This window comes from Orcinus orca, chromosome 9, assembly GCF_937001465.1.
Source record: "Orcinus orca chromosome 9, mOrcOrc1.1, whole genome shotgun sequence".
Taxonomy (NCBI): Eukaryota; Metazoa; Chordata; class Mammalia; order Artiodactyla; family Delphinidae; genus Orcinus; species Orcinus orca.
Genome location: NC_064567.1, coordinates 61,562,726 through 61,585,610, shown reverse-complemented (window position 1 = coordinate 61,585,610; position 22,885 = coordinate 61,562,726). Strand labels below are relative to the sequence as shown.

Genomic DNA, 22,885 nt, shown 5'->3' with positions numbered 1-22,885 from the left:
GAAGTTGTGCCACAAGCATAGAAGAATCCTATGTGTATCCCTGGCCTTCTGTGCTGAAGAAAATATGACTCCTTAAATTTTGCTGTGATATCTTTCCTGCAGAGAGGACCAAGCTGATTATGCTAGAGGCTTTCTGGGCAGGGAATTTAGTGAAAGTTTGATGGCAGTGCTTCAGATATAATTCCAAATATTTTGGGCAGATGATTACCCACTGCCTTTTTTTTTTTTTTTGGTACGCGGGCCTCTCACTGTTGTGGCCTCTCCCGTTGCAGAGCACAGGCTCCGGATGCGCAGGCCCAGCGGCCATGGCTCACGGGCCCAGCCGCTCCGCAGCATGTGGGATCTTCCCGGACCAGGGCACGAACCCGTGTCCCCTGCATCGGCAGGCGGACTCTCAACCACTGCGCCACCAGGGAAGCCCCTACCGATTGCCTTTTACATCCCCCAAGCCTTCCTTAAATTATGGTTTAAGGAACAGTTTATAGTTCAATTGTAATATAAATTCGGTAGGAGTAATAATACATCTGTTAAGGTGTAATAAGATTATAATAATATTAAGGATGTTAAGTGTCCAGAAGTAAACCAAATAAACTATGCTTTTATTATCTCTTTAGAATGCTATTCATCTAGGCTTTCAGTGATGACATGTTATATTAGAATCTGAAGCTAGTAGCTAATTACTTTCTTTATATGGACTCAAACCCGTGTCATAGAACACTGTTATCACCCAGCCCATTACTGCACAGATGGAGGCGCATTGCATATCATACTGTATGCCACAAACTATGAGAACGAAAACCATGAATACCTTATGTATCACAGTCAAGCATGGACTATAACCTTACTTACCAACCCCCTTGCACTAATAATGTTTTAAAAATACAAGCCTTTTATATAAAAGATTTTGGCTTGATCAAATCATCTTTCAATACATATAGGTATACATATGTGTACACACATATGTATATATATGAGTGGCACTGTATATCAATAATGAATATTTTGAAATTTAATTAAATATTTTCATGGTTTACTTGTTCTTTGGATTTACCTAAGCAAATAGCCCCTTAAATGCCTTTTGGGATGCTGGCTGGAAAGAAAACATTGTCTTTGGGGAGGTGTGCCAAGCTCTGTTAATGAAAAGCAACCCATTTGCTTTCTCTGCTGTGGGGCGTAGTCTGAGTGTGTTGATAATTGTGCTATTGCAGCTGTATTTCCTGACTGTTAGTTTTATGCTTGATGAAGGATGGTAATTAATGTGTTAAACACTCAGTGCATCCTGTTTGGAGGGAAGAGTCTTTTGCTGCAGAATTACAGAGATGTAACTCGTGTCCCAGAAGTTCGTTTTATTTCTAATGAGCCTTTCTCTAGAAAATATGTGTAATTCTTTCTTGTATAATATTTTTATTATAAAAGTGAATTGAGTCTTCACCTCACACAACTTGAAATTTTTCCAAGTGACGATTTTGACATTTTAGGAATATTTTGTGGTACTATTTTATGTGACAACAGCTATTACATTTTTATTCAGGCCTGACTATATTGATTCTACATTTATTGACATATTCCTTCATCATTCTAATTTCATGATAAATACATTTTTGTAGCATTTTAACTTTGTGGAAAATTTAGCCTTGAAATTTAAAGTTAACAAAAAAATTGTTAATCTAATAATTGTAACAGCTCAAGTTGAAAGTTGAAAGACTATCTTTTGAGTGGTTTCCCATAAAAGAAGCAATTCCCTAATCTCATATTTTCAAGCAATAAATATTTATTGGTTCATTACAATGCTACTAACATATAATTTTGCATGAATTATCATTAGTGTGTTAATTTTATACTGATTCCACATCATTCGGGAATGTCTTTTACATGGTAGAAATTATCAAGTCATGGGGATAGTGACTAGCCCTATCTTGAAAGCTTTTTTAGAGAAAGTAATTTAGACTAAGAGTTTAAAACATTTTTTTTTTTTTTTGGAAGAAAACTAAAAGAAATGCTGTCTACAGGAAAGCAGTACCTGTCTTAAATTACCAGCCTTCAGATGTGGTCATGTTTGCTTCATCCTTTCAGGATGTCACTTACTTACACATTTCTCCACATATCCAGAACAGGCAACAGGAAAAAAAATTTTTTTAAGAAAAAAAAAAAAATAGCCCTCAGGAGTCAAGTGACTTTTCATTGGAAAATCTAAAATTCTGTTTGTACCAGTGGCCTTTTCTCCCCTATCTGACGTGCTGGCACATGCGCTGAGTTGGATGTCTTTGTAGAGAAGTGAGCATTGGGCCCTTTGAAGACGTGGACACGCTCCCTGGGGGCTGGTTGAAGGGAAGGCATGTCCTTCTGCACTGGTATTTGTGAAGAGATGAGGACCTATATTGAATGGCAGTGGTCAGTAGCTGAGTGTAGTCCTGTGATGTGCCCCACTGCAGTGTCATGGGGAGGAAAGCCGGTTTTTGACTCTGGTTATGGGATAAATCAAAGCATGTGGGAGCACAAGCCCTGGAGCCAGCCAGATCTGGCTCTGAGTCTAGCTCTGTCACTGCCCAGCCGTGTGGTGGTGGTGGTTGTGACTGTGGCAGCCTTGGTGCTCCGTGGGCGGGGGGGAGTGGGGGAGGGATGGACTTATTAAACATTCTGTTAGTGGATCCAGAAGACAGCCATTGGCGGTATCGATACAGAAGGGTTTGCTGTGGTTGTCAGGTTCTGGAGCCCAGCTTCAGTTACTTTCTTATGCACCATTTTCACCCTAGGTTATTAGTTTTGCAAAGGCAAGGCTTTATGGCAGTGGAATGGGAGGTCTCACTAACCTTGCCCAGGGAAACCCGACCTCCTCCCTCCCTGCTCCCCCAGACGCTCTGGCAGCCTTTCTGCCCTGCAGACCCTGGTCTGGGCTCAGGTCACTCCCACCAGGGATAGGAGAGGGCAGGGCCGGCCTGCACCCCAGAAAAGCAAGAGGGTGTCCCACCCCTGTAACAGGGCTAATTCTAAAAAATGCGCTTTGGCTTTGCAAGTGGCTCTTGGTCTGTGCCAAGATTTTAACTCTAAGGAAACCTGAATTTGAAAACCTAACTGTGCATGTTCAAAAATAACCATCGAAATGGATGTGCCACTGTTCCCTCCTCTCTCTCCTGGGGTCTAGGACTTAGCACTGTTATATGGAACATCATTCTGCAGACTCAAATGCTTTTAGTTCTAACAGTTCAAAAAACATCTCTTTCTAAATTTTGTTTTTCTCAAATTCGTATGCCTCACAGCCTTCTTCCACCCACCCCATTTCTCAGTTAATCACTTGAACATTTACCGACAAGCCACATGGCTCTGTAGTTACTTGCTTTGAAAATAAAGCCATAATAGTTTTTATGAAAATTGGGTAAATATCCCTGCAATGCAATTTTAGTTGCCAGTCCCAACATGGCAATTACTCATGGTGAACATCCAGAATATCCTTTTAGACTTTCAAGTTTTTTCTCAGTGTCTTTACTTTACACAGCATTTAGCAGAATGATGTTTTTCCCCAAGCTGCTCCAGGCCAGATCATTGCCAACAGCAAACTGGGCTGCATCCAGGTCACTGGGAGAGGAGCGGTAGAGAGACTGACCGTGGCTACCACTGAAATCTGAGGTATTTCAGATTGGATGGGGACACACCCAAGCGTGGCTGGTCATCCATTCATCCTTGATGACTGACATTGGTTCTTCAGGGCAGCTGGTAGCCCAGGCCCTGTTCACAACAGTAAGATACTTCTCTCCTCACCACCTCTTCTTATTTTCCACCTCTTCCTTGAGGGAAAAGGAAAAAATATTAGCATTGTGTGCGTAGTTACTTTATGCTAGGCGTTCTGCTAAGGGTGAAGTGCAATAATGTCTAGAAGAATTTGTCATGGTACGTGGGACTCTAATGTACCAAGGTTGGGTCTTATAATGAATAATACGTTAGGTTCAGCATTGACATATAGAAAGTGCATATATTTTAGTTAATCCTCAAAGTAGCCTTGGGGAAGTGGGCATACTTGTTCTTGTTTCCATGTTTCAAATGAGGAAACTGAAGCTCAGAAAGGTCTAGTAATTTGCCCAAGGACACATGCCCAGTACATGGTAGATCTGGAAACAGGGATGCTTATGCTTCTTTCACTCTGCCTTGTGACACTTCTTTCAGGTGGTGTTCTGCCTGTGAGGCAGGAGGGTAGAGAAAGCAGAATCGCCACCTTTAAAAAGTACAGCTATAGGGCTTCCCTGGTGGCGCAGTGGTTAGGAGTCCGCCTGCCGATGCAGGGGACACGGGTTCGTGCCCCGGTCCGGGAGGATCCCGCATGCCGCGGAGCGGCTGGGCCCGTGAGCCATGGCCGCTGAGCCTGCGCGTCCGGACCCTGTGCTCCGCAGCGGGAGAGGCCACGGCAGTGACAGGCCCGCGTACCGCAAAAAAAAAAAAAAAAAAAAAAAAAAAAAAAAAGTACAGCTATAAATTTTCAATTAAAAATAGCACTTTAAAGTATTTTTTTCCATGTCCTGGCTGTTTTATTTATTTTTTTATTTTTAACATCTTTATTGGGGTATAATTGCTTTACAATGGTGTGTTCGTTTCTGCTTTATAACAAAGTGAATCAGTTATACATATGTTCCCATAGCTCTTCCCTCTTGCGTCTCCCTCCCTCCCACCCTCCCTATCCCACCCCTCCAGGTGGTCACAAAGCATCAAGCCGATCTCCCTGTGCCATGCGGCTGCTTCCCACTAGCTATCTACCTTACGTTTGGTAGTGTATATGTGTCCGTGCCTCTCTCTCGCCCTGTCACAGCTCACCCTTCCCCCTCCCCATATCCTCCAAGTATTTGCTTGAAGGCGAAAAGCATCTTTTATATGTCAGTCTTCGAATACCATGGCCCTTCCTTTAGAATTTGAAATGAAGCCCCCTCCATCTCCTTGGCACTTCATATGAAAGGGGAATTCAGTAAATATTCTTGGCCTGGCTCTTCAATACAGTTTCTTAACTAGTTGTAGAATTGTAAAGACCTGGATTTAAATATTGCTTCTCCTTGTTAATGGTTGAATGGCCTTAAGCAAATTACTTCACCTCCCCTGATCTCCATGTCCATGTCAGGAAATCGGAAGGACTGTGTTTATCTGGGTTTTGAGAGATGTATGAAACATGGAATGCGGTACGTAACACAAAATGAGCCCTTAAGACATCTAATTCCTTTTAGATCTTTAAAAGTCATTGATAAGAAAGCACGTTTTGAGTGCTTACTATGAGCTTGGTACTCTGCAAAGACATTATCTCAGTTAATCCTCACAATGTCCCAAGGATGGTTTACTTGTCTCCTTTGTTCTGATGGGTAAAGAGAGGCTCCCGGGGGGTGAAGACCCTTTACCAGGGCACAGCAGTACGTGAACTATTTCCGAAGTCCATCTCTTTCTAGTACACTATGATGCCTTCCCAGTACTAATTTTCCATCTTTTTTTTTTTTTTTTTTGGTTGTGCCGGGTCTTAGTTGTGGCATGCGAATTCATAGTTGCGGCATGCGTGTAGGATCTAGTTCCCTGACCAGGGATCGAAGCCGCATCCCCTGCATTGGGAGTCGAATTCTTAACCACTGCACCACCAGGGAAGTCTCCATCTTATTTTAAAGAATAGATTGTGTTTATTTTTCTGTAGTTTTACTGTTTAACTTTTTTGTTCTACAGTAGAATTCAAGAGTACCTTCTGGTCCTAGATTAATTTGTGTTCCTTGTACAGTGCCTTTATAAATTTATAGCTGCATGGGTGGGGAGGACATGTGAGCTAAATGTCCATAAATTATGTGGCTCATACACATCATCATGGCCTCTGCTTTTTATTCCTCATGTGCTACTAATTATACAATCACAAATATACACAAACCCAACTGAGTTCAGCATCTTTTAACCATGCCGTGCTATTTTGAGCACTTTTATTTCCTTTTATAAACAATTATTTGGCACCTTTATATACATATCATGTAATTAATGGGAAGTAGCCTAAGAAAATTAAAAGTAATAAAGATTAGAGGAAACGTTACCCAGTTGTCAAAGTTAAACATTAAATTTAGGTCGTTAGATGAGGGCTGATTGCTGTTCTTTTGCCTGTGAAATTTGTTTTGCTGAGTAGTTTTGCTTTCATTCAGATGAATGTTGCTGTTGCTTTTATTTTCCTAATACAGGAAGTAGTAACTCCCTTTATTATATTAAGCTGTTTCCTTTCTAAGACACTTTTGCAAGCTCGGTCTGTAAGTTTCCTCTGTCACGCTGATCTTACATATTGTGTGTGTGCTTCCTGAAACCATTTAAGCATTGATGGAAACTATTAGCATGTCAGTGCAGCCTTAACAGAGAAAGGTTACTTGGTCTAAAAACATTCCCTCCTTCACAGAGAACCTTTCAGTCTTATATGATGTTGTATTGCTTCTAATTCATAGTGATTTTCCCAAGCAATTTTAATGAAGGGCCTAGAAGGTTTGGGGTTTAGAAACAGAATGCTTTGACGTTTTATTTCTGGACATGGATTTGAACATGGCTTCCATCAGCCAGTGATTCAAACTACTTCCATCTGATGGCTGCCTTGTCTGCACAGTCAGCCAGGCGTCTTAGATTCATTTTGCCTGAGCAGATGTTCACGTCACACAGAAGATGCTGTCACCTCTGACTTTTAAGGATGCTACAGGGTTAAGCGTTTTCAGCTGAGTTTTGGACTTTAATCTGAAGAATTCACCTCTACCCGCCTGCCCCCAGTTGGGCCTTTATAATCAAACCTTGGAAAACGTCGTGATTCACCATGTAGAATATCCTGTATCTGACAGTCACACCCGGGAACTGATTTTGAAGGAGGAAAGCAGACATGATTTGTCCTCCATAATGTTTCAGAGTTCCTCTAAGCCTCTTTATATCTTCAATGTGTACCATCTTTTGTAAGAAACAAGTTCCATATGTGGTGTTGCAGGGTTTTTTCCCTTGCTCTGTAGAGGAACATATAGCTTAGTTTGATCTAAAACTCTCTCTTCCTTCAAGAGACGCCTTCTGAAAATGTTCTAAAATTGATTGTGTTAATGATCACACAACTGTGACTATATTGTAAACCATTGAATTGTACACTTTAAATGAGTGAATTCTGTGGTATGTGAATTATATCTCAGTAAAGATACACACACACACGGGTCCCCTTAGTTCAAAATTCTAATATTTAATAAACAAGCCCATGTGCTCAGTATTAATTTTGCTTATGATTTTATAAGCCTTTTCACATTATTCCCCTAGCCTTTGAATTTCTTAGCTAAAGAGCTCTAATTTTTGCAGTTTAACCATATGTACATTAATTTATCAACCAACAGGTGCATACACAGCACCTCTGTTGAGTGGCAACAACAAAATTGTTTTAAGGACAATGGTAATAGAAGGAAGGAAGGAGTGATTGTCACAGGAATTATTAATAATAAAGTAGCAATTGGAACTGCAGCCATTCTGTTGGTGAAGCACAATAGTGACTTAACCGTGATGGTGGTGACAGGGGGCCAACAATTGAGTGCCTGCTAATGGCCCAACAGGAGCAGGGGTTGAAAAGAAGGAATAAGTGGTTTACATCACAAAGGGGTTGTCTGAGAGCTGCTGGAGTGTGGTTCTGAGGGGAGGTCAGGCTAGAGACAGAAGGGATGATAACCATGGAGCTGTCAAGGGCATCTCAGGGGCTTAGGCGAGCACTGTGGCAGCTAGACATGGCCGGCTGAGAGCAGCTGTCCTGGCCCTGCCACTGCTGATTGATACAAAGGAAATGCAGAGAGAAGATAACTGAGCAAACCAGGAGGCCTGAGCGAAGCGTCACAGAATCTAAAAGCAAGACTTGGAGCCGGCGGAGCCTTCTCTGGAAATTCTCCTGGCTTCACTTTGACCAGGGCTGGACCACTCTTTAGAGAATAAAACTGCTGGAAGTGGGGTGTGTATGAGTGTGTGTGTGAGTGCCGTGATTGGCAGCTCAGTTGAAAAGAGTAAGTCCTTGACATCTGTTCAACTACTCCTTGTGGTTGCACATTTCCAAAATGCACACACACACACACACACACGTGCCCAGCTTTTACCAGATGCCTTTGGGTGTACACACACACACACACACACACACACACACACACACACACACACACACATATATGAAGAACACCAAGACTATGGTCCATATTCCAATTGCTTCATTTGTTCCAATGCTGTCCTTCATAGCATTTCCCCCTCCAGCCAAGGATCATAGAGTCCATTTAGTTGTCATGCAGTAGAGAGACAGAAAGAGCAAAAGAGTATAAGGAAACTAATGGGGGCAAAATGTTAAGTATTGAGGAATGTGGGTAAAGGAACGTTCTCCCTGTGTGACCCCTGTTGACCTCTTTATCCCAGTCTCATGAGACTTGTCCTGTTACCCACTACTCTACAGCCAAAACAAGCCAAGCTGTTCCTACCGCTAGGCCTTTGCACCTGGGGCCCGTGGTTCTCCTGAGCTGCACGTGGATGGCTCCTTCCTGCCATTTAGCTCTGAGTTGAAATATCACTTCTAAGAGAGGACATTCCTGCTACCTGCTACCTTATGACCCAGTCACTTTCTATCCCCCTATATCAGTTCTCTGCCTGGATCCATCACTAGCTTATGATTTTGTCTGTCTTGTGCACCATGTATCCCCAGCACCCGAAACAGCCCCTGGCCTTGGGATGTGCTCAAACACTATTCACTGACTGAGTGTACTAATCTAAATGTCCAGAAATAGGGAATCATTAAAAACTATGGCAGTGCCTTATGGATGTGGTTTAAGCAAGAAAATGCGTCAGAATCCTAATCAGGGGACATACATTCAAAGAGAACATTTAGCCCTACCTTAGAATATTGGCAATATAAATTAAACATTTATATTTTTTAATTCAATATTAAATGTTTAAGATATATAAAATCTTCTTTATATTCTGCACTCAAATTGTTTTAATTATGAAATATCTACATACATTAAATTGGTTAAGAGGGCATCTATGCTCTATAAAAATATCTACTATACAAACAAGCATTCCAATTGTATAAGTCGTATGAGTAAGAAAAAAACAGAAAGGAAATATTATAAAAATAATAACTATTTTAGGGAAATGGAATTACGAGTAATTTTTCCTTTTTTACTTCCCAAACATTCTACATGTGGTTTTATTACTTTTCTAATTAAAAAAATATTTTTAAAAGACAAAACATAATACAGGATATGCATAATGAAATACTAATAAAACTGTAAGTGCAGTTAGGAGATGGAAGGACGTTCTTGAATTTGGCATGCTCAGTGAATGACGCTTTATGAAAAATGGTAGTAACTGGTCTGGACTTTGCAGAGACTGATAGGACTTTGAGGACAGACAGATAGGTAGAGAGAGCTTTTTAGGTTAAAGCAGCAGAATGAGCAAAGATAGGAAGGGAGCAACTAGCACACAGGAGACCGTGAGGAGAGAAGCCTAATTGAACGGAAGGACATGTGAGGTTAGTGGGAATGCATCTGGAAGAGTAGGATAGGGTCACATTTTAGAAGATCTTTAAAATTGGTCAGAGAAGTTTAGACTAGAAATGGAAGGAAATAAGAAACTACAATGGGTTCTTGAGAAAAAGGGTAATGTGATGGCCTGGGTGTTATAGGAAAATTATTCTAGCAGGAAGAGTGACACCAGTGTCCATCTAGTGTCCATGGCAGACACCAAAACCAATCACAGCTCCACTCTGCCAAGACTCAGCCTTCAGACCATCTTCAACCAGCCCTCTGGTCAGCCCTCAGTAATCAGTCCGAGTTGGCATATGAAAAGTTATTGCCTCCTCTGTGTGTGTGTCATACTAGAAAAGTGAGGAATGGGAAGGAGACAGGAACAGAGAGGTGAAGACCCAAAGGATGAGGACTTTAATAGTTCTGAGAATATAAGCAGGATAAGTATCTTGAGATATTTCTTTTTTGTTTGTATTATAATTAGGCCAGAAATGGAGATCTTTGTATATAACTCATTATTCAGTTGTTACAGGGATGTTTTGCTTTTTCAGGCTTTGTCACTGGTGTACAGTTCCTTGGCACTTTTTGCTTTTTAAAAAAAAAAAAAACACCTTTCCTTAAATATTTAATAAACTGTAAGAACAGTCGCTCAAAGGAATTATGTGCCCAAAAAAGACTCTCACCTGTTTTTAACCTACAAAGATTTGGACGCACCTGCTCTGTCCACTCGTGGGAGTTAACTTGTCAGAATTTGTTAAGTCACTATTTTGGGTCTGAAAAAAAAAGGGTTTGTTTCCTCTTGTTTTTTTAAAAAATAAGCTGTTTTATATTGCAAAATAGCAAACAAAATTAAAAATAAAATTGTCTCATCTTTGGGGGAGAGAAAGCTTCTACTCTGTCAGTGTGTGGGCTGCAAGCAGAACAGAATGTTTATCTTAGCTGCATGTTAAAGATGGAACATAAAGTTAGCAATAGCCAAAAGGCCTTCTTTTGAATAACTTATCACAAAAGGGAAAAACATAAATCTAGTGGCAAAACAACTCTCCTTTATAAGCTAGTATTTCTTGGATAGGTCTGAGAACATCCAACATTTCATTTCTGTCCACTTGTTTGGTTCAAGGTTACCTCCCCAAACCTCTAATTCAGGGTTTGATTACTGGGACCAGTGGCAGTTGAGTTTTTAATTGACCTTTCATTTTCTTTTGTTTTCTTTCCTATTATCCTGATCAAGAGCTTACAAGACCCTATGAAAAAGCTGCTTGAGAAAGAAGAAAGGAAGAAGATTGCCCAGCAGGAAAGTGCAGAGGCCTCAGTGGAGGAACCAAGTCAGTAAGTCACGGCTCCTTCTCTTGGCAAACCTTTCTTCCCACAGGTAAGGCCACCGCCATCCTCGCAGACCGAGTCTGCCAGGGTTTCTGACACAGGGTGACTGCTTTACTTCCTCACTTCTCTGAGTAGATGTACTAAAATTGAGGCCAAACTCCTTCCCTCACATATTCCTGCTAGGCCGGGACTCACTTATCCCAAGAAGAGACCCCTTTCTGGGGTCTTAGGAAGGGCAACTTGTGAGGAGTTGACTGGGGCAAGAGAGGGCAAAGGTCCCCAGTACTCCCTGGCCTCAGACCCAGCTTCCTGCTCTCTGGGATTTCTGCACCCCATCTATTCCTTTTGTCACCATCAGTTACAAGATCCTGTCCTAGATAGGAAATCCCCGGCTTTTCTCTCATAGAAGGAAATAACTTATTAGCTTACCTCACAACACATGTAGTACTCAGGTGTCATGATACACAAGTGTTGGGTCTTGACATTTTGTTTCTACGTGCAGACTTTCTGTTTCCTCCTCTGTGAAGCGGAGAGCAGCTTTGAGCGCAGGAAGTGACTCTCCATCATCATTTCTTGCCTCTTTACAGAGAAGCCTCCTCCAGTCATTTTTAAACACTGAGATGAACTTATCAACATATATGCTGCATGATTCCTCAACTCATACAGCAAGGAGGAGGTTTACATGTGAACCTATGTCTTTTTCTGTTGAGATGTCATAGCCCGTGGGAATGGGGTTAATCTTGAGCTGGCTAACCTAGTAGATTACCTTGCCTCCATTTGTTCTTCCACACAAAAAAGTTTAGATGACAATCTTGTGCTAAAACAGGTTTACATTTTTACTGTGTTTCTAAATCAGGTTTTAAATATCTTTTTTGTCTGACGGAAGTATTTACCACCAAGAGTAGCCTTCTTTAATTTTATTTATTTTTTTATTTTTTTGCGGTACGCGGGCCTCTCACTGTTGTGGCCTCTCCCGTTGCGGAGCATAGGCTCCGAACGCGCAGGCTCAGCGGCCATGGCTCACGGGCCCAGCCGCTCTGCGGCACATGGGATACTCCCCGGACCGGGGCACGAACCCGTGTCCCCTGCATCGGCAGGCGGACTCACCACTGCGCCACCAGGGAAGCCCGCCTTCTTTAATTTTAAAGCAAATACTAGAAAATTTCTTTAGTGCAGAACAAAGACAGTTTTTCACTGTAGGAACAGCTATAGAATGTGCTCTGAATCTAGTACAATTGACTATTTGAGGGGGAAGCAATTTAACCTATTACTGTTAGTAATGGTGATGCTAGCTACCATTTAGTGAGCACCTACTGTGTATGAAACACAATGCCAGGTGCTTTATTCATGTTATCTCAACTCATTCTCATGATGACCCTCCATGTAATTAACATAGGCATTTCCCTGTTGTGTTAATGATGGAAGTGGGGCTCAGAGAGGTTAAGGGACTGCCCATGGCCCCTAGTATAGTAAGAGACAGGGCCTGGAGTGAGTTCTGGTGCCTTTTTTTCACCATATATGTTACTGCAATCAAAGTAAAGCATTAACTTTTACTTAGAGAGGAACCACCGAAGATTAGTTTTGGGTGGTTAGTTTTAATTAATTTCATATTTCTTCATTATTTTTAGTACTTCCTTTTTTAAAGCTCAAAAAGTATAAAAGTAACTAGTTTAAATGACAATGAAATTTAATAAGAATTTTGTTCAGAAATGGCAGGTAAAGTGAACCACTTCGCTAGGAGGGGGATTCAGAGGCACCAGCTGAATCTCAGGGTGGTGATGTATCTGCGCCATCATCTTACCCATGAATAGTGAGAGTTCAGTAGGCAACAGTCTTGTGGATTTGAGAATGATCCTGCTTTCAGCCTTATGTAATTTAGCTAACCTCCTGAGGTATCCTCTCCTGTAACACCACGAATCAGAATAAACACCTGCTTGTCCATCAGTTTTTTAACTATGTTTTTAAAGTGATAACTGTAAGTATCTATCTTTGTTATACATAACTGCCCACCTAGATATTTACAGAATATGTGCCTTGGCATGAAACTAAATTCAGACGTTAAGATACTACTAACCAGTTTTAGTACAGGGACAGAAGAAAGCCAGCAAATTTATTTCTTCTTCCAAAAATATATAGCATGTAAATGACTGTATGTTCATATTGTGTGTGTGTGTGTATGTACAGTAATAGATATTGTAAAGAAAATCTGGCTCTATCATAAGTATAACATTTTCAGAACAACATTACTAAACTTTGTTTTTTAATTTTAAGGTTAATTTCATTAGAGGATGAAAACCAGCACAAGGAATCCTCTAGTTTTAAGAGTAAGTTTCGATTTTTATTTAGAATTGCTTCTGAAATACTGCTGCACAACAGCCAGCTCATTTTCTTTTTCGGTAAACTTCTTCTAGACCTTTTTTTCCAATTGAGAAAATTCTATATTAATTTGCTTCCTATCATTTAAGTTTTAAATTTTCAAATATCAGTGCTGTTGACCCTATAGCGTTATTGAGAGAGGTTGTATATTTTGAACTAGAAAACAGCATCGTTAGTCATTTCAGCAGCAGCCTGTCAGGGGAGCATCACTATTGATACTATTTCTTTTACCACAGGTGATAACATTTCTGCTATTACCATTACGAGTTGTAACTGCCATTTGGGCTGTAGAGATGGTTGCAAAGAGATTACATGATGACATCGGGGAGTTCGATTTTGGCTGTGTCATGGGGTGTGTATTGGTCATGGTTGGGAACAGATGGGAGAGCTCAGACACTGCTCTTCCAGGTGGTTCCTGGGCCTGCTCAGTACTGAGTGGCACCAGATCCCTCTGGCGTACTGACCCTCGTGTGGTCGGAAGAGGGATCAGAGCACTGGTGGACCAGACAGTGTGCTTTGAAGGGCTTGTCAGCTATTCCTGCCTTCTGCTATTACAGCCCATTCATTCACTGGTGCATTCTCGCATGAGGAGCATGGGGTAGGGTAAAGTGTGACAGAACTCAGGATGGAAAGCTGAGCCTTTCGCTGGGACTCAAATTCTTGGAGATGCAGGGGAAAGTTTTATAGGTAATAGGAAGAGAACTAAAATTACCCCAACCGCCTGTTCAGCCTGGCCCTCTTGGAATGTATCTGCCTCTGCCCTTTGCTGGGGCAGCCTTTCCAGGAGACAGGAGGGGGCAGATTACACCCTAGAACTCCCCCTCTCTTCCATCTCTTCCCTTCACTCTCTGTCTTCCTTCCTTCTTTTCCAACCACATCATCTACTTTATTCTTCTCCCATTTACTGCTTCCTTTGCTTTTCCCCCATCTGTCTTTCAACAGGGAAAAAAAAAAAAAAACCTATCACTTTTTTGCCTCTACAGCTTGGCTTCGTGTCATCCCTTCGTGCTTGTATGCCTTCACTTACTCATGTACTTGTTCATTTGTTCAGCGGATGTTAATTGAGGGCCACCTCTGTGGCGGACACAGCACAGGGCTCTGGGCCCATGGTGATGGACCCTTCCAGGATGGGGCTTACAGTCAAAAGGGGAAGCAGGTGGTAACCTAACAATTACACAAGTAACCGGGCAACTCCAACTTGGGTGTGGGCTGCAAGGGCGATGGGCCTGTGTGTTAGGGTGACTTCACCTGTTCGAGGGCATCGGGGAACTGGCTAAGTCAAGGCTACTGCAAGACCTATCAAAGCAAAAGAAACAGCCTGGGCAAAGACTATGAGCCAGGGAGGACCAGGGGAAGGTCAGAGGAACAATGTCCTAGAGGTTGACAGAGGGAGTAAGTGGTAGAAGAAGCCAGAGAGGCAGGCTGGCCATGTAAGAGTCTCTGACTGTATTTGTCAGAGACTCTTACAATATTGTAAGGGTGTATTGTATCACCCTCCAGCCTCAGGATCATGCAGGGCTGACAGCACGAATCCTGTGGGAATCTAAGTAATCGAATAGAAAAATTTTAGTTTTGTGGGAAAAATGTAAACTCCAGTTGATTCTATTTCTATTCAAATTATCAATATAGATCGTTTATTTATACAACATGCGACAGTACAGGGGGATCAGATTTCTCTTTGTGCCATATGTTCACTTGCTTGTGGTAGCTGCATAATATTTTGAGATCGTAAATGTTGATTTCCTTATTTTATATGTACACAGAATGGAATCCATTATAATGAAGTGCGATCTGTCCTTTATTCTGGGACCTGTAGAAAGTCTAATGTACCTATGAGCAAACCAAGTTTTAAGGTCGTTATATTGTGCCTACACACGCACACGCACACACTTTATCAGGCAGAAGGTACAAAGAGTTCCCATATATGCCCTGCCCCCCGCACATGCATAGCCACCCCCGCTAGCAACATCCCCCGCCAGGGTAAACAATCAATGAACCAACACTGACATATTATTATCTCTCAAATTCCATAGTTTCCATTAGATGTTGTACAGTCTGTAGCTTTTCACAAATGTTTAATGCCATGTATCCACCACATGCAGAGTACTTTCACTGTCCTAAAAATCCCCCGTTGCTTCACCTATTCAACTTTCCCTCCCCCAAACTCCTAGCAACCACTGATCTTTTTATTGTCTCCATAGTTTTGCTTTTTCCAGAGTGTCATATAGTTGGAATCACGCTGAATGTCGCCTTTACAGGTTGGCTTCTTTCACCCGTAATCTGCCCTTTTATTTTAGCCAGGCCCACGTGGCTGAGGTTCCTTAGCTCACCGTCACTCGATCTTCTGGTACTTAAGTCACACATTTGTCCGTAGAAGGAGAATTGTTGATCAGTGTCATATAGTTTTCTACCAAACAAAACAAGGATTCAAGGCTGTTAACTCAGCATTCATTGAGAGCCAGCAGCTTGGGTAAATTATCATCTGAGGACCTCTGCTTCTGTGTGAGTGAGTTTGTGGATACTATTTCTTCCTGAAGCCATGTATTTACCCTAGCGTTAGTATATGAACACACACACCTTTCTGAATTGGTGATAACCAAATGCATGTGTTATATTTACAGCTGAAGATGGAAAAAGTGTTTTATCTGCCTTAGACAAAAGCTCTATACATAATGCATGCTCAGGTAGTCTAGATTAAGGAAAACAACTCAATTTTAGTAATTTGACTCAAACTCCTTACAAGATGAAAATGACTCAATTTTCTTTTCTTTCCTCTCCTCTAATGAACCTGTAGATGAACTATTAGACATGAAACTCGAGGAAGGTGGTAAGATTTATGCATTTCTTTGGGGTTATAATTTGTTTAATATTTTAAATACTGTTGTTACATGCAGGAAAATGTAATTTTTATCTTTTGAATAGCTTTGCATTCCCAAGCAATTGTTTTTAGGTGACTGTCATTTGTCTTTATAAGTGACTTCAGATATGCTCAAGCACAAATAGTATGTGTAGATCTGTCATCTTTAGTGTAATTACATAATGTTCAAACTACTAAAGCTAAAAGCTATTATGTCAGAGGTTGAATGCTGGAGTAGAAAAAAAACATGGCTTTCAGAATCAGACAGACCTGAATTTAGATATGGTTCTCCTAGAAATGATCTCTATGGCCTTAAGTAACTTGCTTCATACTTAAACTCTTTTAGCCTCAATTGTTCTCATTTGTAAATTGGAGCCAGTAGCAACAGTCTTGCTGGGTTATTGCCAGGATTGGAGATCAAGTATGCAAAGGGTCTTTCATCGTCTCTGACACAGGGACACTCTCCAAACGGTAAGCAGAGATGGTAGGACTAGAAATGTTGCCCTGCTGGGACTTCCCTGGCAGTCCAGTGGTTAAGACTCTGCACTTCCACTACAGGGGTTGCGGGTTTGATCCCTGGTTGGGGAACTAAGATCCCACGTGCCGCGCATAGTGTGGCCAAAAATAGATAAATTTTTTAAAATAAATAAATAGATTATAAATTATGCATTTAGGCAATTTTCAAAAAAAAGAAAAATCTAATTAAAAAAACAAGAAAGAAAGAAATGTTGCCCTGCTGATGTACTGTGCTTATCTTCATTGAACCTTAGTTAAATGCACAGGGAAAGCTTGCCTGGCCAGGTCCCACACCCAAGTTCACCAGACCTAAAATCATTTACTAAATAACCCCCCACAAGAGATTCCAGAACTATGGATTTGGATGAGACATGCCTAGTCTTAAGCAATCCCAAGAAATTGAGTGTGTTCAGCTTGGTCATAGCCTTTGCTTTCCATCCTACCCCTGAGATTCTCAGCCAAATTCTAGAGCATCCCTTGCCCTGGGTGGCTGGCATACCGTCTGCCCTGGTCTTACAGGTTTCTTACAGGACTAGAAGTGGGGCAAGGTCATCCTGCCAGCCCCAGTTACCTAGGGCTGATGATTTTCTCTACTCAGTCTTTGCTTGATTTGGATTTAATTCCCAGAGTGTGAGAGGAGAAACTCTGGAAAACAGGACGTTGGTTAAAGTTTTTTTCAAAATTGGAAAGGCATCACAACTCTAGCACTAAGTTTCCAAGGCTTTAAAAAAAAAAAAAAAAATGTTTCCAAGGCTAAGGCATATAAACTTGAGGGCAGAAACCCACTTTCCTTACTAATTTTTCATTCTAGGCAACACACTGTGCAGTATTTCATGAATGTCCATGCATATTTATCAGAATGTCTACTTATTTGTAAATACTGACATCACACCAGGGTATGAAAGTAAAAAAGCAAATAATTAATGCAGGTTGCCATCACATGGCCTATATTTTCATAAGAATGTTTCTCCCTTGGCTTCAGGATAGAATATTTTGATGAAATAAAAGTGCTTTTAAACAAATTATTTTTTGGAGGGGGAAAATATTTCAGTCTTACAAAGGTGAGATAAGGATAATAAGGTAACAAGTACTAGGTACCCACCACCTAGTTTTAGCAAGTCTTAACATTTAACAGGTTATTTATAATTATACATAAGCTTCAATTTATTTTGATAGGAATATGACTTATCCTATTCCCAACCTCTTATTTATATAGTTTGCTCTTTGCTTTTATTATCTCCTATCTAATTTCATTATTTTACTAAACATAATTTTTGGGTAGGTGGTATATTCACGTTGGTGCAAAAAGCAAAATGCTATAAACGTATACAGCAAAAAACAAAAGCGAACCCCTCACTCCCATTGCTGCTGCCCACTCTCCTCTCTATTCCAACATTCCCATCCCTTAGTGCATCCCTCCAGTGCTTCTTTACACAGACACAAGCACATTTGAGTCTATAGTCTCGTGTTTCCCTGCTTCTTCCAAAAAAAAGTTTCTTGGTTTTGGTTTTTGACTTTTTAAACTTGGTTATAGTGGTACAACACTAACCCAGTAGCCATGCCTTTCTTCACAGAATTAAGTCAAAAATGCTAACTGCCCAAGATACAGGCTTACTTTCATGAGCTTCTTCTAACACATGTGCCAAGATATGTTGGAATAAGATTGATATCTTTTTCCTTACTTTTAAAACACCTCATTGGTTTGTAGTTACAACCTTTGTTTCCTAGAATTGTGGCTCATATACTTTTTTTTTTTGAGCACTCGACTTAATTCTGAAGATAAAGAGATGAATGTGCTCTTCCTCAAAATGTGTACTTGTTCTCAGGCAGAAAAATTGATTTACAAATTTTCTTGGTTAAATGCAGTGTCACATAATTTCTCCTTTCCCTTTATCTCTGCCAACCCACAAAGCCCCCCTTGAGTCACCAGCCGTGCTTTCCCTCTATCTGCCTCTTATGCGTCCGCAGCCCCAGGGGTAGCATCAGCTTAAAAATTAACATGGCCACGAGTATAAAAATATTCTCTCGGTGTACAGAGAACTTGCGGTGATGGAAGAAAAGAATACTCTTAATTAGTTGACTTCCAAATGTGTGCCCTTCGGAAAACTGCCAGAAGGCCCAAATCGTGAATTAAAATACTGATTATAATATGTAAGACATTAAACAATCAAGAAATAAAAAGAGCTTAATCCAGGGATGGCTGACTTTATAGGGCTGGGGGAGCTGTAAGCTCTAGCACCCTGCTGCTTGGAGGCTGGTTCACTCCCAGTGGTGATTCTGTTGAACAAGTCATGGCTAAGCCCTGGTACAGTGTTATCAGAGAGCAGACCGCTTCTGTCTACAGCAAGGACACAATTCTTCAGGAGCCGTGGCCCAGAAGATCACTCCGACTCAGTGTCATAATGAAATGTGTTTTCTCCTACTAAATAGATAATGTAATGGAAAACCAGTATTTGGCCAGTTTATACAAACATTTTAAATGAAAAAGAAACTGAGTGACATTTTGAGGTACTTGAAAGTGGCTCTGAAATCACCTTGTGACCACATGTGACAGTCCTTAGTCTCAATTCACAAGTTATAACATGTAAAGCCTTGTGTTCCTCAAAGTTGGGCCAAGAAAAATAACTCTCAGATAACTGAACAGAAAGTGGTGGGATAAAGCAGAAGAGAGTTACATGAATTCAGCTCACCTAAATCTCCTAACTCGGCCTTATCCAAAATATCCCTCTCTAGGACAGGACTAACTGGACCAATTTTAAAATGGTTTGATTGTTCATATTACAATGGAAATGTTTGTCTTTGGCTGCTTCCTTGGTTTCTATCTCCAGATTTGCGATTCTAAATTCTGGCCAATAGCAAATGACTGAGACACTCACTCACTAGCTCCCATATGTCTGGGTGAGAAGCTTTAGCCTGGAGCAGTAATATGCATTTCTGTCCCTGCACCCAGGTCCTGCCCAGTCATTCAGAACTGTCTCCTGTACTTACCTATATATATATATATATATGTAGCTAACTAGGGGTCCCATTGCTTCCTCACAGCCATGTGTCAAACACTAAGCTCATTATCTTTTCTCATAAACTTTCCCTTCTCCCTGTCTCCCTCAGTCTCCTAGGGAGAAAACTGCTGGCTTGGTTCCTTTCATGAGATAATGGTGTACCTTAAAACCAAATACTGTTCTTATTGGATCACCTTATAGTCTGTAGTGTTCTATGTAGCTTTACCCCTGCTCCAGGTATCAAGTTTTCCGGTAATACTGCTTGCTTGTTAAGCTCTAATGCTACAATGGAGGAGCAGGCTCATCAAAAAGTATTCGTTTTGTTTTGTTTTGTTTTTGTGGTACGTGGGCCTCTCACCGCTGTGGCTTTTTCCCGTTGCGGAGCACAGGCTCCAGACGCACAGGCTCAGCGGCCATGGCTCACGGGCCCAGCCGCTCCACGGCATGTGGGATCTTCCCGGACCGGGGCACGAACCTGTGTCCCCTGCATCGGCAGGCGGACTTTCAACCACTGCGCCACCAGGGAAGCCCCAAAAAGTATTTTTTGAGTGCCTACTCTGGGTCTAGCATTGTTGGGGTTTTTTTCTCTGATGGGGGAGGGGTTGTTTGTTTTCTTTTTGGTTGGGGTGTGTGTGTGTGTGTGTGTGTGTCCCAGAGAGTGGGCAGGGTGGGTTTTCCTCCATCTGCTATTACTATCCATGTCTTTTTTCACCAGAAGGGAGTTTTTAGAAGCAGTATTCTTGAATTCCAAACAAGTACAATTTGTTACCAGAGCCTTTTATAATGAAGACTATTTTTCTTGTTAGACAGCTTCGTAAGGTGGTTTCCTACCCAAGTGTGAGGATAGTGTTGGTGTTTGGGGTTTTTCATGTGTGTTTCAAGCATGTGGCCTTTACAATTAGTCATAATGTTGAGAGTGGGGACCAGGGAGCAAACCAGAGTGTCTTCCTGTTTCACACACAGATGAAGGGAACTTCTGTGACATTTATCTACTTGTTTTCCTGTGCTCTCATTTTGGGTCTGTGTAGTTATGTTTCCATCTTCTGTGTTCCTAATTTCTGCTGAGGTCATGAACCTCAGTATGATTTCAAAAATATCACCCGAGTGGGCTGTCACCTGGCTCCTACATTAGGTTTCTGTCACCCACACTCAGTCTGAACTTGAGAGCTTCCTCTGAAGGTCAGTTTTCACTCAATGAAAACTCACTGGGTCAGAATCATTGTTCCTAGGGAATGTTTTCCCAGAGGCATAGGGTTTTTATTTTTGAATCCTTGGGCAGGGCAGGGCAGGGTAAACGTGCTAAGTGGTTCTGTCATCTCGACCATTCTGCCATGGTGCCTGCAGCTGTGAGCTTTGCCTAGCTACCAGTGGAGCCATATGACCTCAGAAACCCTACAAACTTTACAAAACTTAAATATTTGTTTATATATGAGATCCTTAATAGGCTCTGAAGTGAAAGCAGTGTGGTGCACTGAAAAAACAATTTGACCATGGGTCTCCAGCCAGATAATTTATAACTAATAAAGTATATGACCTTGAGGTCACCTAGCCTGGGTGTATTTTTCCTCATCTGTAAAATGAGTTAGAGGAGATGATTTATACGATCCCTTTCAGTTGAGTATGACTCTTCTCTTTGGGCATCTCATTGGTAGAAAACAGCAGGTTCCCAGACAGGAAGGCAGGAAAGCATGTTTGAGGAATGGCAGTCGGAGGAGTTTTGCTGAATCGTAGGCTTCCCTGAAGGCAGTGTCGGCTAGCTGCTGAAAGAGCTGCCTTAAAGCTTGACTGTAGTGGTCCTGAACCCACCATAAGGAGTGTTACTTCGCTCAGGAGTCAGAGGGGGCCATTGAAGGTTTTTGAGGAAGGGAGTCATAACCTCACAGCTGAATTAAGCAAAGGTATACAACAGGAGGGTGCCTTTTATGGAGCGCCAGCAGGTTCGCCAATGGGCAAACCCCTAAGGGCCCCCAGGTAGGAATTTGTCATCCAAGTTCAAGAAAGAAGTTGGAGTTGGAGATGGAGATTTGAGAATGCTCCCAAGCAATGCTGGAACCATGAGAACAAATGAGATCTTCTATGTAGAGAATGTAGGGAAGAGAGAGATGTTGGCTTAGGAAGAAATCTTAAGGGCAACCAGAATAGGAAGAGGCAGCAGGGAAAGTATTATCAAGGAGATAGGAGGACATCCAAGAGAGCCACTTGATGGGGACTCACAGGAGATGACAGCATTTCCAGAGCGGGCATTAGTGCAAAGTGCTACAGAGGTCAAAGCCTGAGAAAGGGGGCTTGGAATCTGCCATGAGGATCTCTCTGTTAACCTTCAAGAGGGCCACTTCAGTGTAGGTGGGGGCAGGAAATTGATTACAGACAGCCCCAAAAAGAGTGGTGACAAAGTAGAGTGTGTGGCTGTAGAAGAAAGAAGAAACTAGGACAGTGAGTTGACAGGGGGTGTGTGGGGAGAGACAGCACCATCAAGTGAAGATTGACATTGTTGGCTGTGCACACACCTGAGGTCAGGGAGAGGAAGCCTTGGAGAATGAACAATTACAGATGCTGATGTTGGAATAATACTGGGAGCAGAGCAGGCTCCCACAAGCATGGGGAGAGCATAGGGAGGGCTAATCTTGCAAAGGATGAGGGAGTGCATGAAGGGTCGTAGAGCTGGAGGCCAAGCAGTGAGAATTTGAGTATGTCACGTGTGTTGCCCTTTATTTTTGTAGTACTATCTGCGGTTGGGTTACTGATAGGAAAGTAAACATGGAGACTTGAGAGCCAGCAAGGGCATGAAGGGGGCTGGAAGGAGTATCTGTGGATTTGGCCCCTGCAATCTCTTTGTTCATTCTTTAAGACAAAGGCAGGGTGGGGCTCCGTAACCCAGGAGCAACGCTTGCTCATGTACACGGTGGAGGCTGTGACTCCAGTTGTAACTCTCACCAGGCTTCTCTCAAAGAGCTTATCGTATCTCTGTGTGTCCTCATATTCTCACAGTTGAGTTGAATTATTTCCAGAGAAAATGATAGCATGATTCTTAAGAGCCAACTGACTAGTGTTATTTTTCAAGTCTTGACTTGTCTGGTTACAGACCTAAACCTGTCCTTTTTCACTTGTGATCTTCTTACAAGTTATGTACAGTAATTTCAAGCATCTTAATTATCAGGGCAATAATTAGGAGGTTTCCCTGTTTTCAGGTTCAAGTCAGTGTCAGTGTCATTGCTTTCAGCTAACAAGTTTTCTTAAAAGAGAAAATATCCACAGTGCAGCCTGCTTTAACTGTTAAATAACCAGGACACTAAGTAATAGACCACATTCAATGGTAGACC

At 41.7% G+C, this 22,885-nt stretch overlaps 1 protein-coding gene across 20 annotated transcripts in view; it reads left to right on the top strand.

Moving 5' to 3' along the window:
- The window catches only part of ICA1 (islet cell autoantigen 1), a 149,431-nt gene that overhangs the window by 110,206 nt on the left and 16,340 nt on the right, over positions 1-22,885 (top strand). For 19 of the 20 annotated variants that reach the window (XM_033420438.2, XM_033420430.2, XM_033420435.2 and 16 more), the window contains 3 exons: positions 10,726-10,823; positions 13,089-13,141; positions 15,988-16,020. In XM_033420438.2, the coding sequence (XP_033276329.1) occupies positions 10,726-10,823; positions 13,089-13,141; positions 15,988-16,020 (184 nt within the window). The remainder of the gene's footprint in view (positions 1-10,725; positions 10,824-13,088; positions 13,142-15,987; positions 16,021-22,885) is intronic. The other variant, XM_049714827.1, reaches the window with a different exon arrangement.